This window comes from Solanum lycopersicum, chromosome 3, assembly GCF_036512215.1.
Source record: "Solanum lycopersicum chromosome 3, SLM_r2.1".
Classification (NCBI taxonomy): domain Eukaryota; kingdom Viridiplantae; phylum Streptophyta; class Magnoliopsida; order Solanales; family Solanaceae; genus Solanum; species Solanum lycopersicum.
Genome location: NC_090802.1, coordinates 62,125,565 through 62,142,362, shown reverse-complemented (window position 1 = coordinate 62,142,362; position 16,798 = coordinate 62,125,565). Strand labels below are relative to the sequence as shown.

Sequence of the window (16,798 nt, the reverse complement as noted above, 5' to 3'; positions counted from 1 at the left end):
TCTCATTTTCCTTGTCATTGAGGGGTTCAAAATATATATGTTCACATAAATACAAAAATTTTAATTTATATATACGATGTAATTTTTTACCGAGGTATGAGTCCGCCCCTGGCTATTATACAATACTCACCACAGTCTGCTCACACAGAAAACATTATGACTGAAATTGTAGCGATTGCGGATTATCTTGAAATTTCCAAAACACAAATAATGGATGTAGGATAAAGATATTTTGATTATGCTATAAGTTTCTGATCCTACCTTCTTTTTTTTTAACAAAGAAAAATTTAGCTTCTTTTCAACCATCCCAAATACCTTTGATATGATTTCTGTTAGAATCATTTCAACCATCAACTCCTTATCTATCCAATGCTTTGATCAAGAATGCTAGATGATAACATCAATGAGCAATAATTCTCCTTTAACCAAAATTTAAAATTCTCATTTTCACTTTTGGGCAAAGATCAAATTATGCCAATGGCAAAACAATTGTGTCCAATAATACCCGTAGACTAATGATCTAATAAGCTGAATGTAAACAAAGAATCACAATGCACAAGCAATTAACAAGAAGGCTAAAATCTCTAGTAGATAGATAGATGATATATATGAACATGCACATTGTTTTCTCTATAAAATGAAGGACCATTATTTCTCTTTTGAAATTTTTACTTCTTTTGCTCTTCCTCGAACCCTCAAAACTCTTCAACTTTAACAGCATCACGAGGTATTTCATATGCTACTTTCGACCTTGATTTCTTCACTCCAGCATTGAACCACAACTTATCAGACTTGTAGCTCTCAACGTTGATACTCGTGACTTTGACCCATACTAACACCTTAGTCTTCATTCCATCTACTCCAGCGAGTTTTCCCCTTGACAGAGTTCCTTTAACGCGAGTAGCATATCTCATAACAGATGAATCCTTGAAGCAGATCTCACAGGTTGATGGCAGGTAGACAATGAGCTTTGAATTTGACTCGTCGAATTCATAGCATGTTATGTTTTGGGGGAAAAGACCACAAGGCAGGTTGTATTCTCGCAAGAGATCTGGCAAAGATTTTGTAGGTTTGCCTAGCAAATTACACGATCAGATCGGATTAGGGTGCTATAAGTTGCGGATTTATTGATCTAAATAAGTGCATGAACTAACTTTGCATCCTTGAGATACACAATTATAAGTTACAAAGGAATACAGTTGGGAGCGCTACCCTAATAATTCTAGTACACTTATGACTTATTCCACATCCTTCAGCGCCAATGCTATCATATAGGGATATGAACTATACAACGACAACATGCCCAGTGTAATACTATTTGTGGGGTCTGGAGAGGATAGAATATACGCAGACTTTGCTGTTTACTCTTTGTAGAGAAACGGAGTTACTGCCATCCATGATAGCCAAAGACTTGAATGCGATATTATAGTAAAGAATTCCAAATGCAATTTTTCAAAATCCATTTACTCGAGAAAAAACTATATGAATACATATTAAATCATAGACAACCGGAAAATGCAGAGTTGATTGAAGTAAATATGCATACCTTTTAACTTGTTGAAGATCCATTTCGCCTTTTCTTCGACAGTGTTAGACAGATTCTGAAACATGTGAAATCAAGCAGCGTGATGAACCAGTTACAACTTTTATCTAACAAACTGAACTGCCATAAACTATCAATTAAGTTTTCGATTTTTACTATTTGAACAGTCTTATACTTTTATGTCAAACAGACACAAATAGTAACAAATCTCCAGATCAGAGAGGAGACTATCCCCTATTGTTCTCGCCTAGATCTCCATCTCTAGATCAAAATCAAAACAAATCAGTAAAAAACAGAGGCAAGTATACGCACAATATTTAGCACCAATTGTATCTACTTCTACCTCCACGAGATAGGAATAAGGTCTGAGCAAACGAAATTTTTGAATATGCAATAACACAAATCACAAATATGCATTCACCACAATTTTTAATTCCAAAATTTTGAATCGCGCATTGCAGAATTGAAAGAACTATAAATGCAGAGAAAAAGGAAGAAAGCATACGGATAGGTCATTAGAGATATTGGAGATCTCTTGTTTGGCTTTCTTCGAAACCCAGAATGTACTTGATTTCAAGCTCACTACTGTTGTAAGTGCTTTATCCATTCCAATTTCTGTAACAACACTGAGAGCTGATAAGGAAGAAGAGAATCAAAATGCAATAAATATCTGTGGATATGAATTTGTCATGTTCACACAACTCATTATTTATCTCCACTCATCACTCACTACTACCAAAAATAACGGCGCTACAATGAAAAAAAAAAAAGAAGAGCGATTCTAATGTGAGGCTAAAAAAAAATAAAAAATTGAAATTTAAAATTTGAAAATTAGGTTTGTTTTTGGAAGTGAATACATTTGAGAAAAATAGAAATATGAAATTCTCAATTATTGTCGAGTGTCATCAACAACTAAATTCGTTGAGTTAAATGGAAAATTACGTTAATGAAACTTCCCTTCTTAGTTAATTTACGTGTAATTGTGTGACCAACTTTGAAAGGCTTGTTTGTACCATATGAAAAATGAACAATTAAAACAAGATGGTGTTGTAATTGACTCGAGTCTTATTATCAAAGTTTATGATAAAGTAATAAATATGACTCTTCTCTTAATTAAAAATATGAAATTCGGTAAATTCAGCCTTGCTCAATTTTTTAAAATTATTTTTTTGGGATGAGGTTGGGTACATGAATTGTGTTTTTATCTTTATTTAGGTGGCAAATAGCAATCATGTGATTTTGCCTTAATTCCAATTAGGCTATCATGTGGAGTGTTTAGCATCTATTTGAAATTCATGTGATGGTGGATGCCCACACAAATAATTTTAAATCATCTCTATTTCTTTGCTTACAAGGCCATGTTAGTAATTAGCCCATCATTATGCTTGGATTTTTTTTTTTTAAAAAAAAATTGATTTTGGAATTATTTTAGGAAATAATTTTATGTTTAGATTTGAATTTACATGGTACATTATCAAAGTTTCTCTTTCGAAAAGTTAGAAGAGTAAATAGGGAAAAATGAGAGATCATAGTGGTTACTCAAAACACAGGAGCAAAACCTTAAGCAGAAAGCAGCATGATATTTGCTCAAGACTAAAACAAAGTGTATTATTATAATTACTAGACCACAGACAGACATAGAATACCATTACACAAACCAAGTTTGTCTTTAGACTAGAAAAAATATATATATATCCATCACTGTAATTGCTAAGAAGATGTGCAGCATTACAGAAAGCAGCATGATATTTTGCTTAAGACAAAAGCAAAGTGTATATTATAACTACTAGACCACAGACAGACATAGAATACCATTACACAAACCACGTATATCTTTAGACTAGAAAATATATATATATATATCCATCACTGTAATTGCAAAGAAGATGTGCAGCATGACAGAAAGCTCCGGCTCGAGTTTATGACAAGAAGAGATGAAACACAACAGAGATAGCAAATCTCATCGAAATTCTCCTTTTCGGAATGTGGTTCCTTCAAACATATCTCTCATCTTCAGACTCTGGGAAATGGACTTATGCCTTCACTTTTTCTTGCTTCATGAGTTGTATGAATTCTCCAAATACTGCCCACATAAACGAAAGGAAACAATGAGATTTTTTGCATAATTATGGCTTTATTCAGGCAGCTGCTCTTAGATACAAGCAAATCAATCAAAATAGTTGTTCTTTAGAATTTTGTAGAATTGACTGGCCATGTGACATCATAATTCTCAAGATTGTACTTATCGTCTACACAAACAGTAGACAGCAGTAGTAGAAATTTACAGGTAAAAACAAATTGGCCGAGGTTTGTTGTATACAAGGACAAGGAGGAACGAGTTAGGATAAGTTTACCAGGATCTGAATCATGAGGCCCTGGAGATGCTTCGGGGTGGTATTGAAGTGACATCAGCTTCATTTTAGAGGAGGCAAGACCAGCACAACTTCCATCATTCAAATTTACATGAGTCACCTCTACACCATCTGGGAGAGACTCAGGGTCAACAGCGTAGTTGTGATTCTGCATATGGAAGATTATAAAATGTTCAAAATATCATTGAAGTACAAACAAATCTATTTTGTAGGCGCTTGGACATGCAATTTGGAGTTTTCACTAGAAATCAGTGTCTGTACAACATTTGAACAAAATTCAACTTCTACTTGAATTTTAATCTGGGGTCTGGGAAGGTGGTGTGTACGCAAACCTTAACCCCACCTACCTTGTGAAGGAAGAGAGGTAGCTTCAGAGAGAGACTCGGGCTCAAGTATAACAATTCAAAACAGGTTTGAAAAGGAAATACCGTAGCGCATACAATCACAAACATTTTTCCATAAAAGGAGCATGAAAATATGTGATTTGCTAATGTGGTTTCTTAGGATATTCTGATACTTGTTTCTGAGATATGGTTTGCTTATTTGGTAAGATTGTAAGAATTGGGAAGTTTTGATAGTCTTCACACATTGTAGTTTTTCATGTTTATGAGGAAAAGTAGAACTTTTGAGATCCAGATGCTTGTCCAAAAACAAAATTTCAACTTGAAATCATCTTGAGTTCAAATCATGGCCAAACAGGCCCTTAAACTCAGAAACGAGAATCATTATATGCACCTACCGTAATACTTAAAGGGAAGTAAACATTGATGAACCGGGGTGCAATTGTACATAAATTTGGAAATCAACATGACAACAATCAAGCTAAAGTTCTCTATGGCACATACCTGGGCACTGATCTCAACACATCCATTTCGAAGGTTTCTAACTGGATGGTTTCCTCCGTGGTGACCAAATTTCATTTTGAATGTCTTACCCCCCAATGCTTGACCCAGCAACTGGTGACCCATACATATACCAAAAACAGGAACTTCTCCAATAAGTTCTTTTACCGCTTCAACTGCATAAGGAACTGCAGAGGGATCTCCTGGCCCATTGCTGAAAAGAACCCCATCAGGATTCATCTTTAGGGTTTCAGATGCTGGCCATGTTGAAGGAACAACAGTGATTTTACAGCCATAGGATGCTAAGCGCCGAAGTATATTATGCTTGATTCCAAAATCATATGCAACAACCTTCATTCAACACAAAGGGCAAAAAGTAATTAGTTTTCTAACTGAAACAATGTTCTTGGCGGAATCTAAAAACTCTAGCAATACTGACATTGAAAGTTTCTTTATTTCTTCCATTATCATTGAATTCCCAATCTGAGCCTGTTCTATCAATCCATTGGTAAGGAGATTTGCATGAAACGCCACTGATTAGATCCACACCTACACAACGTAAAACATTAATAATAGAACTCTTAAATTTTCCCAGAAATTCCAAATATTTCACTTCATTTAGGATATATGAAGATGGAGTTTTGTTTTATTATACTTTTTGCAAAGGAGAGAAGTAGCACATTATTTGGAATTTATGAAGATGGAGTTGGAAAACAGGTTTGGAATACTTCTCAAAATTTGAAATCCAACTCCAACTTGAATTCGAAAATTTTATAAACGAGCACTGAGTTTGAAATAGAGCAAAAAATTATTCCGAAAAAAGTAAATAGTTCTCATGGCCAAACGGCCAGTAACATACCCACAATGTCCCATGTACGGGACATTTCAAGAAGTTCTTCGTCACTTTTTGAATTTTCTGTGCTCAAGACTCCTATAAGGCTTCCGTCTTCTCTTAATCTTCGAGTAATTGCTCGGGTGTCAACATCATCTGTTGCATGGTAAAGTGGTTGATATATCAGAGAACTTGAATTCCACAGTTTGAAATGGAAATGACTAGTGGCCTTGTATACGACACGTATAGGACTTACATATACCCATGATGTTCCTTTCAGCCAAATAGTCACCAAGGGTCGCTGTGCATCTCCAATTTGAGGTGCTGAGAAAAATATACAACAGGTTAATCCAGGGGTGTAAATGAGCAGGTTAGGCTGAATTTGAGCGGGATCAAAATGTTGAGTTACTAAATGGGTGCATTGTTGAATTTCCCGAAAGAAAGAAGGTCAAGACCCAACTCGCTCAATTCTTACTAAGTTTTAATTTCTTTTGTTTTCTCTTTTGTAAACTTTTAGTACCTAATAAAACTATATTTCTTCTTTATCAGCCCAGTCGTGTGATTGGCTGAAAGAGCTTAAGCTAATAAATGGGGTCATGGTTAATTTACCCACCCCTAGGTTAAACTATAAACACCATACTGTTTGAAGACTAATCTGAAAAGCAGGACACAGCGACCAAACCTGATACTTAAACTTCTAATGACTAATCCTGCAAGAAAGCACTGCACCGATTCTTCATCGTCTGCCCAGATAAATTTTCAAAACAGTCAAACATTATTCAAACAAAATAACAATTAGTCATGAAACAAAAATACTAAACGCACCAAAATTCATCCCAGTATTCCCAATGTGAGGGTTAGTCATTAAGACGAACTGGCCCGCATAACTAGGATCTGTAATTATCTCCTGGTACCTGTAACATCGGAAACAGAAATATCTCATAAAGAAGACACTCAAAAGAATCTGAAAAGGAAAAAAAACAGTCGCAAGTAGAAAGAGATAAAAGCAGAAAGGAAATAAATTCATTTTTTCCTGCATTCTCTGAATAACTCTGTGAGATATATCAAGCATCCAAATTATAGGTAGCGGAGATAATATATGCTTGGGATTTACAGTGTCAACTTTCCGTCCTTTCTACAATATTTCCCTTTTCACAGGCATTTAGAGACTTCTTTCATTTTCCAAAACGACTCAACTTTGTGATGTAAGATTCAATATTTAGATTCCTCTAAATTTAGCAAATATATCCTCAAAAAGAATTTCTCCAAAGAGACAGGAGGTAGATCAGATATTCGATACAAGGTTGGAGTGGCCTCCATGGTGGTCAAGATGAGGGAGGTGAGGTTGAGACAGTTCGAGCATGAGAAGTGGAGGAGCGCAGATGTCCCAGCTCAAAGCTCCACTAGAATTTGGTCTGTACAGAGGCTACACAGATCAAAGGGAAAGAAATGATCTTCAACAGCAAGCAAGAAATACAGTAACGGGATAATTTATTTATTGAGCTGAAGTGATCGTCAATGATCTTATAAAAATAGATTTAATGGAATCACAGCTTAAGAAAATTTCAGAATGTGAGCGGAATGATTCTTCATAAGCCCATAATAGTCCTATACTAGTTCATTATGAATACTCTGACAGTCACCTATATTGGACAAGACCGAAAGCGAAGATAATTTAGTACTTAACTTATCCTTTGAGAAGATATATAGTAATAAAATTAACAAAAATAATTGTGCTATACCCAGTTAAAGAGGTATTGAAAACCACTTCTCCAACTTGGGTTCCACGAGCACCAAATGATTTTGCCTTCCAAATTGAACCATCCTCAAGAACAAGTCTAGCATCTGCTACCTTCCAAGGTCTTTCAACCAGACCTGTAGCTCATCCAGGAAAATATATAATCATTTAGGGTTCTAATAGACGCTATTAATTCAAATAAATCCAAAATAAGGAGAACAAGAGGTGCTTGAGCTCATATTATTTGTGTATGACCTGACAACTACCGGTATCTATAAGCAAAAGAAGTCAAAAAGGAAAAGAAAGTCATTTTTTCCAGTCAACCTCCTAAGTTTTATTCTTATAGCACTATATTCTATTATATAGTTTTGTCACTTTGGTTGCAGGAAACCCATATGGGATGAAGAATCTAATTTTAAAAATCTAATTGCAGGTGATATTATACCAATGATGCTGACTTTTCAAAAACATTTGAATTTTTTTATGTTAACAACTAGTAGTATTATATTATAGGGGATGAATTGGTCCAACCAAACACTACACATATAGTTGAGATATCATCAAGAATAACAAATAATGGATAATAATCCAACAACCTAAAGAGGAAAGGGGAAAAAACGCTGAACAAAGCATAGCACTTTTTAATAGCTGAGAAAACAACAAGAAAATGCAAATGAATTCATGGACACAGAGATGGAAAAGAAAGACCAACCAGAAGATGCACCATCCAACGATAGGTTCTTCGAAGAGCATTTGACAGTAAAAACTCTGGAATTTGCAGAGTTTTTTGGAAAAAGGGCACTGAACACAACACTGTGAGTCCTCGCAGCACAATCCATAACTTAGCTTCTGCAACTAAACAATTCTTCTTTCTCCCTCAATTAAGATGAAACTGTTGATACTCACCCCTAGCAATAGTTTAGGCTTTACTCAGGTTGGACCTATTCATCAAACAATACATACATTATGTATACATAAAAATCAATAGACATACAGAATTTTTAGTTTATGAATTCTGAATCGCAATTTGCTTCATTACTACGTACTCAATAGATTTATCATTCACTGAATTTTTTTAAAACAACTACATGTAATCATTCATAGCTTGCTTACTTCAAACAAAAAATTCTTCAAAAGACAAAAAGAAAAAATGGATTATTACTACTAATCAAACACAAATTAGTACAAGTTAACAATTTGAAGAAAATCAACAGGAACAGGAGCATTCAGATAATTAACAAAAACCATTGATAAACTTACAATTCCGCCTAGAAAATCCGGTAAATGGAACTTTTTCGGCGACAGGGGAAGGTTTGGAGAAGAAAACTTTTGAAGGACAGTGTGGGCTCAATTTCGGCTCATTACATAAAGATTAGGTTGGGCCTATTCTCAACTGGGTTTTCAAAGTATTTTCTTTTTTTATTATTTAACATATACTAGCACATTATATTTATAAAAGGAAAAATTGTATATAATAACAAAAACTAATAAACTAAAATAAATAGAGTAGCTAGAGTTTAATTTAATTGTGCTGCATAGTAAATATTTGCAAAAAATTGTCAGGCGCCTCTCTCCCAAATATCTCGCTCGCGTCCTCACTTTTTATACAAACACAAGTATATAAAAATTGTTTCTAATTGTATAAAGAAGAGAAAATTTGTATAAATACATATATTTTTGTTTCCCTTTCTCCCCTCTTCCATATCTCGCTCGCCCATAAAAAAATTTTGACCATCCGATAAAGTTAAGGCTAAGTGTTGGTAATCAAGAGGCCAACGAGAAGAACCGGAAGAGGGGCTCCAAATATCTTAGCTATCAATTTGGCCATAGATTTTCAAATATTCTTGGCAAATATTATTTGGGTGAAGTTTCACCATGTCTTTGACCATAGAAATTCAGTAATATATTTCACTTTTTTAGAAAAATATAATTTGCACCCATAAAATTTTTAAAACTATCAAAACTAACCATAATTTTGTATTACAAGTCAATTGGATCTTTGTTGCAATAAGTGACACTAGAGCAATGTGATAGTTTGGAGTGAGTGCAACAAACATCATTCCATACACCGTGAAATAGACAAAACAAATGATTTTGTTACCTTGAGACGGTTGTTCATCATTTTCATCATCACTTTTCATATTCACTGAATATTTCATCACTACTTTGACATTTACGTAAAAAATTATGCCATACAATGCAAACAATACCATAAATAGTGTTTTTGTAAAAGATAAAAATTTGGTGTAAAATTTCAATTTTCAAAAGATTCTAAATAGTGAGATTTGACCAAAATACTAGAACAAACTAGTATTTGAAAATTTGAAATATTTGCCAAAAATTTATCAAATAATAACAAATTGTATGGACAAACACTATTTGCCAAATTTTCTCCAAAAATTATTTGGGATATCTATGGCCAAACTATGAGACATATTTTTTTTAGTATGTTTTTTAAAGAATGATAGGTATTTTTTTTATTAGAAACAATTAAACTAATGAAACATTCCTAAAAAAAATAATAAGACATTCTCGGGGAAAAAAAATAAAGATAAACAATAACAAGATCGTTCAAAGTTCAAGCATTTTCCAATTGAACTGCAAAATGACCTCAAGCAAGACATATAAAGCGAGTATATATACATTTATATTAAATTGCGAATTTCAAAATAATAAAATCATTTTTGATTAGGCAAAAAAAGTCTCCTATAGAAAATAGATAAGAAAATCGAAGAGAGGCAAACACATTTTCGAAATAGAAAATGAAATCTAGGACATATGAAGAAATTGATAGACGTTGCGGGCTTAATTGAATTGAACCTAATATGAAAACTTATCAAGTGATGACTTTTGAATTTGAAATTAACAAATAATTCTGACTCAGACCCTACTTTTCCTTAAAAGTATTTTGGAGCATAAATTTATAAAAAAATATATCCATTTTTCTCCTTAAATTTTATTCCAAATCAAACAATATCAACGATCAAGTAAAATGTCAAAATAATGCACAAGTACCTCTTCAATCTATGTCTGAAATTTCAGAGACACACTTATATTATACTAAGGTCCTATTACCCCTGAACTTATTTTATAAATAATTTTCTAATCTTTTTTATCCCACATGGCACTATCTTCTAGGCCTAGCGTGTGTTGACATTTTTTTTTCAAATTAGTGTCACGTAGGCCGAAAAAAGGTGAAAAATTATTTATAAAATAAGTTCAGGGGTAATAGGACCTTGATATAGTATAAAATGTGTCTATGAGATTTCAGACATAGATTGAAGGGATATTTATGCATTTTCTCTAAAATGTCATGTGTAATAGAATACCACTTATTATGAATAGTTGAAATTACTTTAAGTAATTTAATAAAATAAGAAATTATTTTGACGTTTCATATTTTCTTACTCAACATTCAATGTAGTAAATAAATCATATAAATTGAAATATGTTTAGTCACATATCATTAAAACCAAAATATTGAAATAAGAATTTATCAATATTTCAAGTATATATTAAAAGAGGAACAAAATAAAATAATGCAGTAAACAAACAAAACAAAGGTGCGCGCGCAAACAAAAGTTCAAAACGGCCGAATAATAACAATTTATATCAAAACATAGAACAAAGCTGTTTTGTATTTTTTTTTTTTCTGTATCAACAATGCTCCTCTGTTGTATTCTTCCTTCCACAGCAGCGACAGATATTATCGGATTTTCCGATTCTCTAATTCTTCCATGTTTATAAATCAAATCAAATTCTCAATCTTATTGCTTCGATCTCATCAGGTAGTTTCTTCTTCATCTTTCTCAAATTTTAATTGAAGTTTTTTTTTTCTTTTGGAGATCCTGAGAAAAAAGGGTTTTTAATGGGAGAGATCGATACGAAATCGATTGAATCAGTCCAAGCTGCACTTTCATTGTTCGGAGAGAAATCCTGTGATCACAAGAAGAAATATAGATCCACTTCATGTATCAATGTAAGCCAATTTACTCATTTTTACTCATTCGGCACAAGTTCAGGGCCGAATTTATGTTTTTTCCCAAAATCATAGAAATAAAATAGATTGCTTGAGTTGATTATTTTTTCGATTAAGTTTTTATTCGTTGTTCCCTCAAGATATGTTTGAGGCAGAAGCGTAGCCGTTGTTGTTGTAAGACTAGAATTAAAGTATATAAAGTGCTGCTCTCTTCGATGTGATATAGTTTGAATTGACGTGGAGTATAAGAACAAAAATAAAGATTTTTGGAACTTATATTAAACATGTAATTATATTTGCATGTGGTTATATAACTTTTGAATTTTCTGCATTTAAGTGTATCTTTTTTTTTCCGTTCTTGTAGCCATGATGTCCACGTCAGCTTGCGTATGGTCATATGAGTTGATTTTTCCAAATATAGATGTGTTTAATTGATATGTGTGAGATACTATGTTCTTTAAACAAATTGATAATCTTAATAGCGAATTTACAATGCCTGATTGGATGTAGATAATTATTCGTTCTTGTTTTTCATTGAATTAACAGGAGATGGAGAAAGAAAAGGATACAGAAAGTGTGTTGAAATACTTGGCAAACCTCAAAATTCAACTTGAGGCGAAGGATTCTGCACACAAGCAAGTACTTCTTAAGCTAGACCATCACGAAAATACAGTTGATGAACTATGCACTCTGCTAATGAGCTCTGAACTCGAAAAGGAGATTTACATGATCGAATGTAAAGGGTTGAGGTTTCATGTACATGAGCTTGAGTCGAGAATTCAGGAGATGGATGACCAACTTTTGGAGTCTGTAATGATACGAGATCAGCTCTCACATGCCACCGATGAGTTAAAGGCTACACAAAGAGAACTAGTGACAGCAACAGATGCTAAGATTGAAGCCTTGTCACAAGTAGAAGTGATGGAAAATGCTTTGAGCATTGAAAAGTTAAAGACTGAAGAGCTATCGCGAGATGTGTCAAAGCTGAACGAGACTGTTGTGCACTTGAGAATGACAGCTACTAAGGCAGAAGAGAACGCTGCGCTTTTGGAATTAGAAGCAGCAAATGCAAAGGAAGAAGTGGCTTTTATGAGGCATCAATTGGTAATGATGCAGGATTTAGAGAATGAGCTATTGGACAAGTTTGCACTTATTGATTCAATGAAAGCAGAACTCCAAGAATTGAAAGAACTTCGCGCTTCTACTGAGAAAGCCCCTTCATTTGCTGCTGCTTCTAGTGAGGTGAAAAAGTTAAATGAAGCTCTCGAATTACAAGAGAGAAAGAATTGGGATCAGTCCGGTTATATCAGTCTATTGGAATCAGAACTCAGACAATTGAAAGGGGAACTGAACAAAGCCAACGAAGAGTCTACTCGTGCTAATGCAGACTTTGGAACAATTAACATTGAGCTGGATCAGATTAAAAAGGAAATGATTGAGACTAGAGAAAAGGAATCAGAAGCACAAGTTGAGATAGCATTCCTAAAATCCGAGCTTCACAAAGGGAAGTCGAAAATTGCAGCAGCAGAAGTTGCTGATTCAGTAGCCAAGAGTGAGAAATCAGCTTTACATCTCGTGCTACAGCAGCTGGCCGTAGAGGCTGAAGAGGCTAAAAACGAAAACAGGAGACTAAAAGAAGCCGGTAAGGCATTAGAAGAGGGAAAAGGAGAGGCCAAGGAGGAGTATGATCAGTTACATGATGAGCCAAATGAAATTCAAATACTGAAGAAAGAACTAAAAACAGCAACAGTGAAAATTAACGAGCTGAGGACGAGAGCTGAGCAGGCGATAAGCAGAGCTGAGGCAGCTGAAAAGGGTAAATCGGCACTTGAAAATCAGATAAAGAGGTGGAAGGAACATAAAGAGAGAAAAAAGGCTGCATTGGCAGCACTTAAAGAGGAGTCCATTTCCAGAGAAATCACTGAATACAAATCTGATACTTCTTCGAAAACACTACAACCTCTTGGTAAGGTTCTCAAGATGAAGTTCTAGTTTTACACCAATCTATTGCATAACTTATCCATATGAATATCAATGATATCCACAATCATCCTATGGACGATAGTAGTACATAAGTGACGCTTTCCTCTTCAGTACCAATCATAATTACCTCTCGTAAAGATAGAAGAAAGAAAGCTGTCATCGGTATATCTTTGAAAGCTCAAACGGAGGGAATAAACAGACTCCTCTAAGGCTACTGAAGCCACTTTAGTGCAAAAAAAGGTTTTTATGTAATGTATAATTTTGCTAGTATGAAAAATGATAGTACAATGTGATTTATTGATCTTGTTATAACTTCTATATCACACTCTCTTGTTACTTGTTTTTGGTTTAAAATTAGATATAGTATTTAAACATACTATGTATGTTGGGAATGTTAATACCAACTCAATGGAGAAAAAGTTATAATTAGGAAGAATTTTATGAGTGATTGAAGGGAAGGATAATCCTTGAACAAATTATTTTAAAAAGGACCATAATTGAAAATTTTACGAAAGGACTTATGCTCTGTGTTAAGAGATTGTTTGTATCATATGGAAGGATTATATAAAAGAACAATTAGTTATTACTATTGCGGACACGTGAATTTTTATAAATTTTTATATATTTAAAAGTTTAAAAATTCAAATGCTTATTTATAAAAGGAACATGGAGATATGTGGTGTTTGAGGATATTTCGATGTATTATTTATAAACTATGATTTGTTCATTGAACTCATTTGCTCATTGGTAAGATGCGGTAAAAATTGAGGAAATTTTAATAGTTTTTAAGATCTGTGTGGTTTTCATGTCTATGAGGAAAAATACATTTTAAGAAAATAAATTTCCATATCCAAATAAAATTTTAAATTATGATTTCAAATCATGTCCAAACGAGGCCTAAGGTTAGAACGTTGGATGCAATAGATCTTATTGGGCCAACAAGTTGGGCTGAGCATAAAAGGTTGGACTGAGGGATCGCAGCCCAAAAGGTAGGAACATGTACGGTGGGGAACAAATTCGCACGAAAATAGTGAAAAATCCTAATATTTTATATGAAAATATTATTATTAATTTTTTCTTTTCTCACCGATTAAATCAAATTATCTACAGAGTTAGTCAAATTTGATGTTTGGGTATTGGTCGAACTTAATTGTTTATTCGTTATTATGTTAAATAAAATGGCCTAACGGTCAAAAATTTACTTTAAAAAAATAATCAAATTATCTATGAAAATATTTTTGAACCATTTTTCAGTAGGAAAATAGTGTTCTATGCTAAGAATAGTTATATAACCCCAATAGTATCTTTCATACGTCGAATCTCAAATCAATCATGAATTTCCTTTTTATTTTGTCATACATAGCCTCTAAAATGGAAAGTCGTAGAGAATATAGATTCGTCAATCAAGTGGAATGAAATGAGATAAGAGTCTTTGGAGATCTTTTCTATCCACTTACTCGTGAAGTATTTGCTCTCGAGTAGATTCTTCGATAAGATCAATGTACATATAAATTCAAATATGAGGCTTGTCTGAAAATAAAATTTCATCCACATTTTCAACGATATCATCTTAGTATATATTTAATGAATTACCCAGAAATAGAAATTATTATTTATTATTTTTTATCCCACCAATCAAAGATCTCGAAGAGTCTTGGGGAGCAAGTATTGGTTTAAAAGTAGAAATGGTCAAAGGTCAATGGGAAAATGGTAGATGTAATCTTGTTGAACACAAGCACTCTTTTAGTCCTTTGAATCATTTTTCTCCATTATACACTCTGTGTGTTTTTTGACCTTAAAGCCATCTTTTTTTGACAAATATACATATATGATTTTACTTTATATGTCATGGATCACTACCATTTTTATTTACTGTATTTTAAATATATTTTGTATAAAGTTTGAGCTAAAACTATAAAAAGTTGCTTATCATTTCTTCAAGATAAAATCAATTAATGTTAGCACATAGAATAACTTACAATTAAGGTCGGTGTACAATTTGTGGGTTTATAAAAATTCTAAATGAATAACTTTTATTTAGATCACATATCGTGTATGTATTAAATTTTATATTGAATATTTATAATAAATATTTAATTATGAACTCAATTGTTATGATGGTATACTAACTCGAGATTGTTATAGAAAATTATAAATTTAAATTTAAAAAATTCACCTTTACTTACAATATAGTCTTTCTAAATGTATGATGTTGTAAAAGAAATCGTGCCATAGTTATATTTCCTTTGGGATTATTTGATTTGAATATTAGTTGTACTATTAAAATTAGTTATGTTATTCTGATATTATTTTTTATTGATCATTTAATTTATTGTATTAAAATAACTTGCATAGTGTGACTTTAAAAAAAAGAAGTCATTCGCTTGCAAATTAAAATATCTTTAATAAACAAAGTAATTTGAGGACCTTATAAGGATATTATTTTTATTTTCATTGCCTTAATTACGTCAAAGTAATTAGTATCATAATTCATACTCTAACAAGAATGACTTATGTCGATACAAATTAATATCGAAGAAGGAATAAACTAGTAGGTCCTAAATTTTTTAATCAAAATTTTCATTTCAAAACTCTCTTTATTTATCTAGTATACCAAATTAGTTGTGTTTAAAAGAAAATAATTTAAAATCGTTGTCTAGGTAGAAATTTCATTTTTTTTAAAAAAAAAAATCTCATTTTGTAAAATCGCTGCAGAGGCAGTGATTTTGCTTTTTCCGGTGGAGTAAATCGTTGTTGATGCAGCGATTTTACCGTTTTGGTTAATATAGAATTTTATATACCGTTTTGAAATTTTTGTTAATATTTTGTACCCTTCAGGCTTCGAACTTCTAATTGTCCCCCACACAAGCCAAAATGGAATACCTTTTCCCCCTCGAGATAGGCTATTTACGTCAAATTAAACCCCACCATTTTAAAATTTATCGAATTTAATAATTTTTACTGAAACGATATATTTATATTGATAAATTCATTAAATACATATATGCATATACTATATCTATATCATGTTAGTTATCTATTTTTCCTTTACATACTTCAAAAGAAATCATCATTAATAAATGTAGTAATTTTAAATGACTATTTTTAATAATGTGAAAAATTAATATGAGACAGATAAAATATTAGAATCCAATTATTCGGACTCAAAACCATTGTTCTAAATCCAAAATCCATGTAGATTCACTTGATATAGTTTTTCACTTGATTCCAACTTATTTTATATGAACACAACTCCAAGTCTCCAATAATAAAAAGCTTAATTAACTCATTAGCTAATCCAATTAACAACATGCTTTGATAGTCTAAAAATAATATTTTCAAAGTAATGGCCCAAGATATAACCTAGTAGTAATTAATTAATTAACAATGTCTTTATTTTTATTTTATTTATTGGCAATGGAGCATCAAAAAGAAGAAAAAAAGCAAACAATAATATGCTTCTCCTTTTTAATTTATTATTTTATTAAATCAGCTTCTGGACTGTTCCT

At 32.6% G+C, this 16,798-nt stretch overlaps 3 protein-coding genes across 3 annotated transcripts; 1 reads left to right on the top strand and 2 right to left on the bottom strand.

The window, feature by feature from the left end:
- Positions 1-420: 420 nt before the first annotated feature.
- On the bottom strand, positions 421-2,719 carry LOC101250787 (uncharacterized protein At5g01610). The gene is made up of 3 exons (XM_004235991.5): positions 2,049-2,719; positions 1,547-1,601; positions 421-1,075 (listed from the first exon to the last, which is right to left on the bottom strand). Exons 1-3 carry the CDS (start codon positions 2,148-2,150, stop codon positions 696-698), a joined length of 537 nt encoding a protein of 178 aa, XP_004236039.1. The 5' UTR covers positions 2,151-2,719; the 3' UTR covers positions 421-695.
- Positions 2,720-3,205: 486 nt separating this feature from the next.
- LOC101258052 (carbamoyl phosphate synthase small chain, chloroplastic) lies at positions 3,206-8,751 on the bottom strand. Its single transcript, XM_004235930.4, has 11 exons — positions 8,588-8,751; positions 8,040-8,268; positions 7,332-7,464; positions 6,415-6,503; positions 6,272-6,332; positions 5,846-5,913; positions 5,617-5,745; positions 5,197-5,306; positions 4,761-5,108; positions 3,898-4,063; positions 3,206-3,626 (listed from the first exon to the last, which is right to left on the bottom strand). The coding sequence occupies exons 2-11, from the start codon at positions 8,164-8,166 to the stop codon at positions 3,577-3,579; spliced, it is 1,281 nt and encodes a 426-aa protein (XP_004235978.1). The 5' UTR covers positions 8,167-8,268; positions 8,588-8,751; the 3' UTR covers positions 3,206-3,576.
- Positions 8,752-10,968: 2,217 nt separating this feature from the next.
- Positions 10,969-13,446, top strand: LOC101262908 (WEB family protein At5g55860-like). The gene is made up of 2 exons (XM_004236435.5): positions 10,969-11,306; positions 11,853-13,446. Exons 1-2 carry the CDS (start codon positions 11,196-11,198, stop codon positions 13,296-13,298), a joined length of 1,557 nt encoding a protein of 518 aa, XP_004236483.2. The 5' UTR covers positions 10,969-11,195; the 3' UTR covers positions 13,299-13,446.
- The last annotated feature ends 3,352 nt before the right edge of the window (positions 13,447-16,798 follow it).

Excerpts from the sequence above, each read along its gene's own strand:
- LOC101258052 (XM_004235930.4), bottom strand. The coding sequence starts at position 8,166 with ATGGATTGTGCTGCGAGGACTCACAGTGTTGTGTTCAGTGCCCTTTTT. Across the intron at positions 7,465-8,039 it reads GTTGGATGGTGCATCTTCTG|GTCTGGTTGAAAGACCTTGG; the intron begins GTTGGTCTTTCT and ends GATGAGCTACAG. Across the intron at positions 5,914-6,271 it reads ATTAGAAGTTTAAGTATCAG|CACCTCAAATTGGAGATGCA; the intron begins GTTTGGTCGCTG and ends TATTTTTCTCAG.
- LOC101262908 (XM_004236435.5), top strand. The coding sequence starts at position 11,196 with ATGGGAGAGATCGATACGAAATCGATTGAATCAGTCCAAGCTGCACTT. Across the intron at positions 11,307-11,852 it reads GATCCACTTCATGTATCAAT|GAGATGGAGAAAGAAAAGGA; the intron begins GTAAGCCAATTT and ends TTGAATTAACAG.
- LOC101250787 (XM_004235991.5), bottom strand. The coding sequence starts at position 2,150 with ATGGATAAAGCACTTACAACAGTAGTGAGCTTGAAATCAAGTACATTC. Across the intron at positions 1,602-2,048 it reads ATATCTCTAATGACCTATCC|AATCTGTCTAACACTGTCGA; the intron begins GTATGCTTTCTT and ends CACATGTTTCAG. Across the intron at positions 1,076-1,546 it reads GATCTTCAACAAGTTAAAAG|GCAAACCTACAAAATCTTTG; the intron begins GTATGCATATTT and ends GTAATTTGCTAG.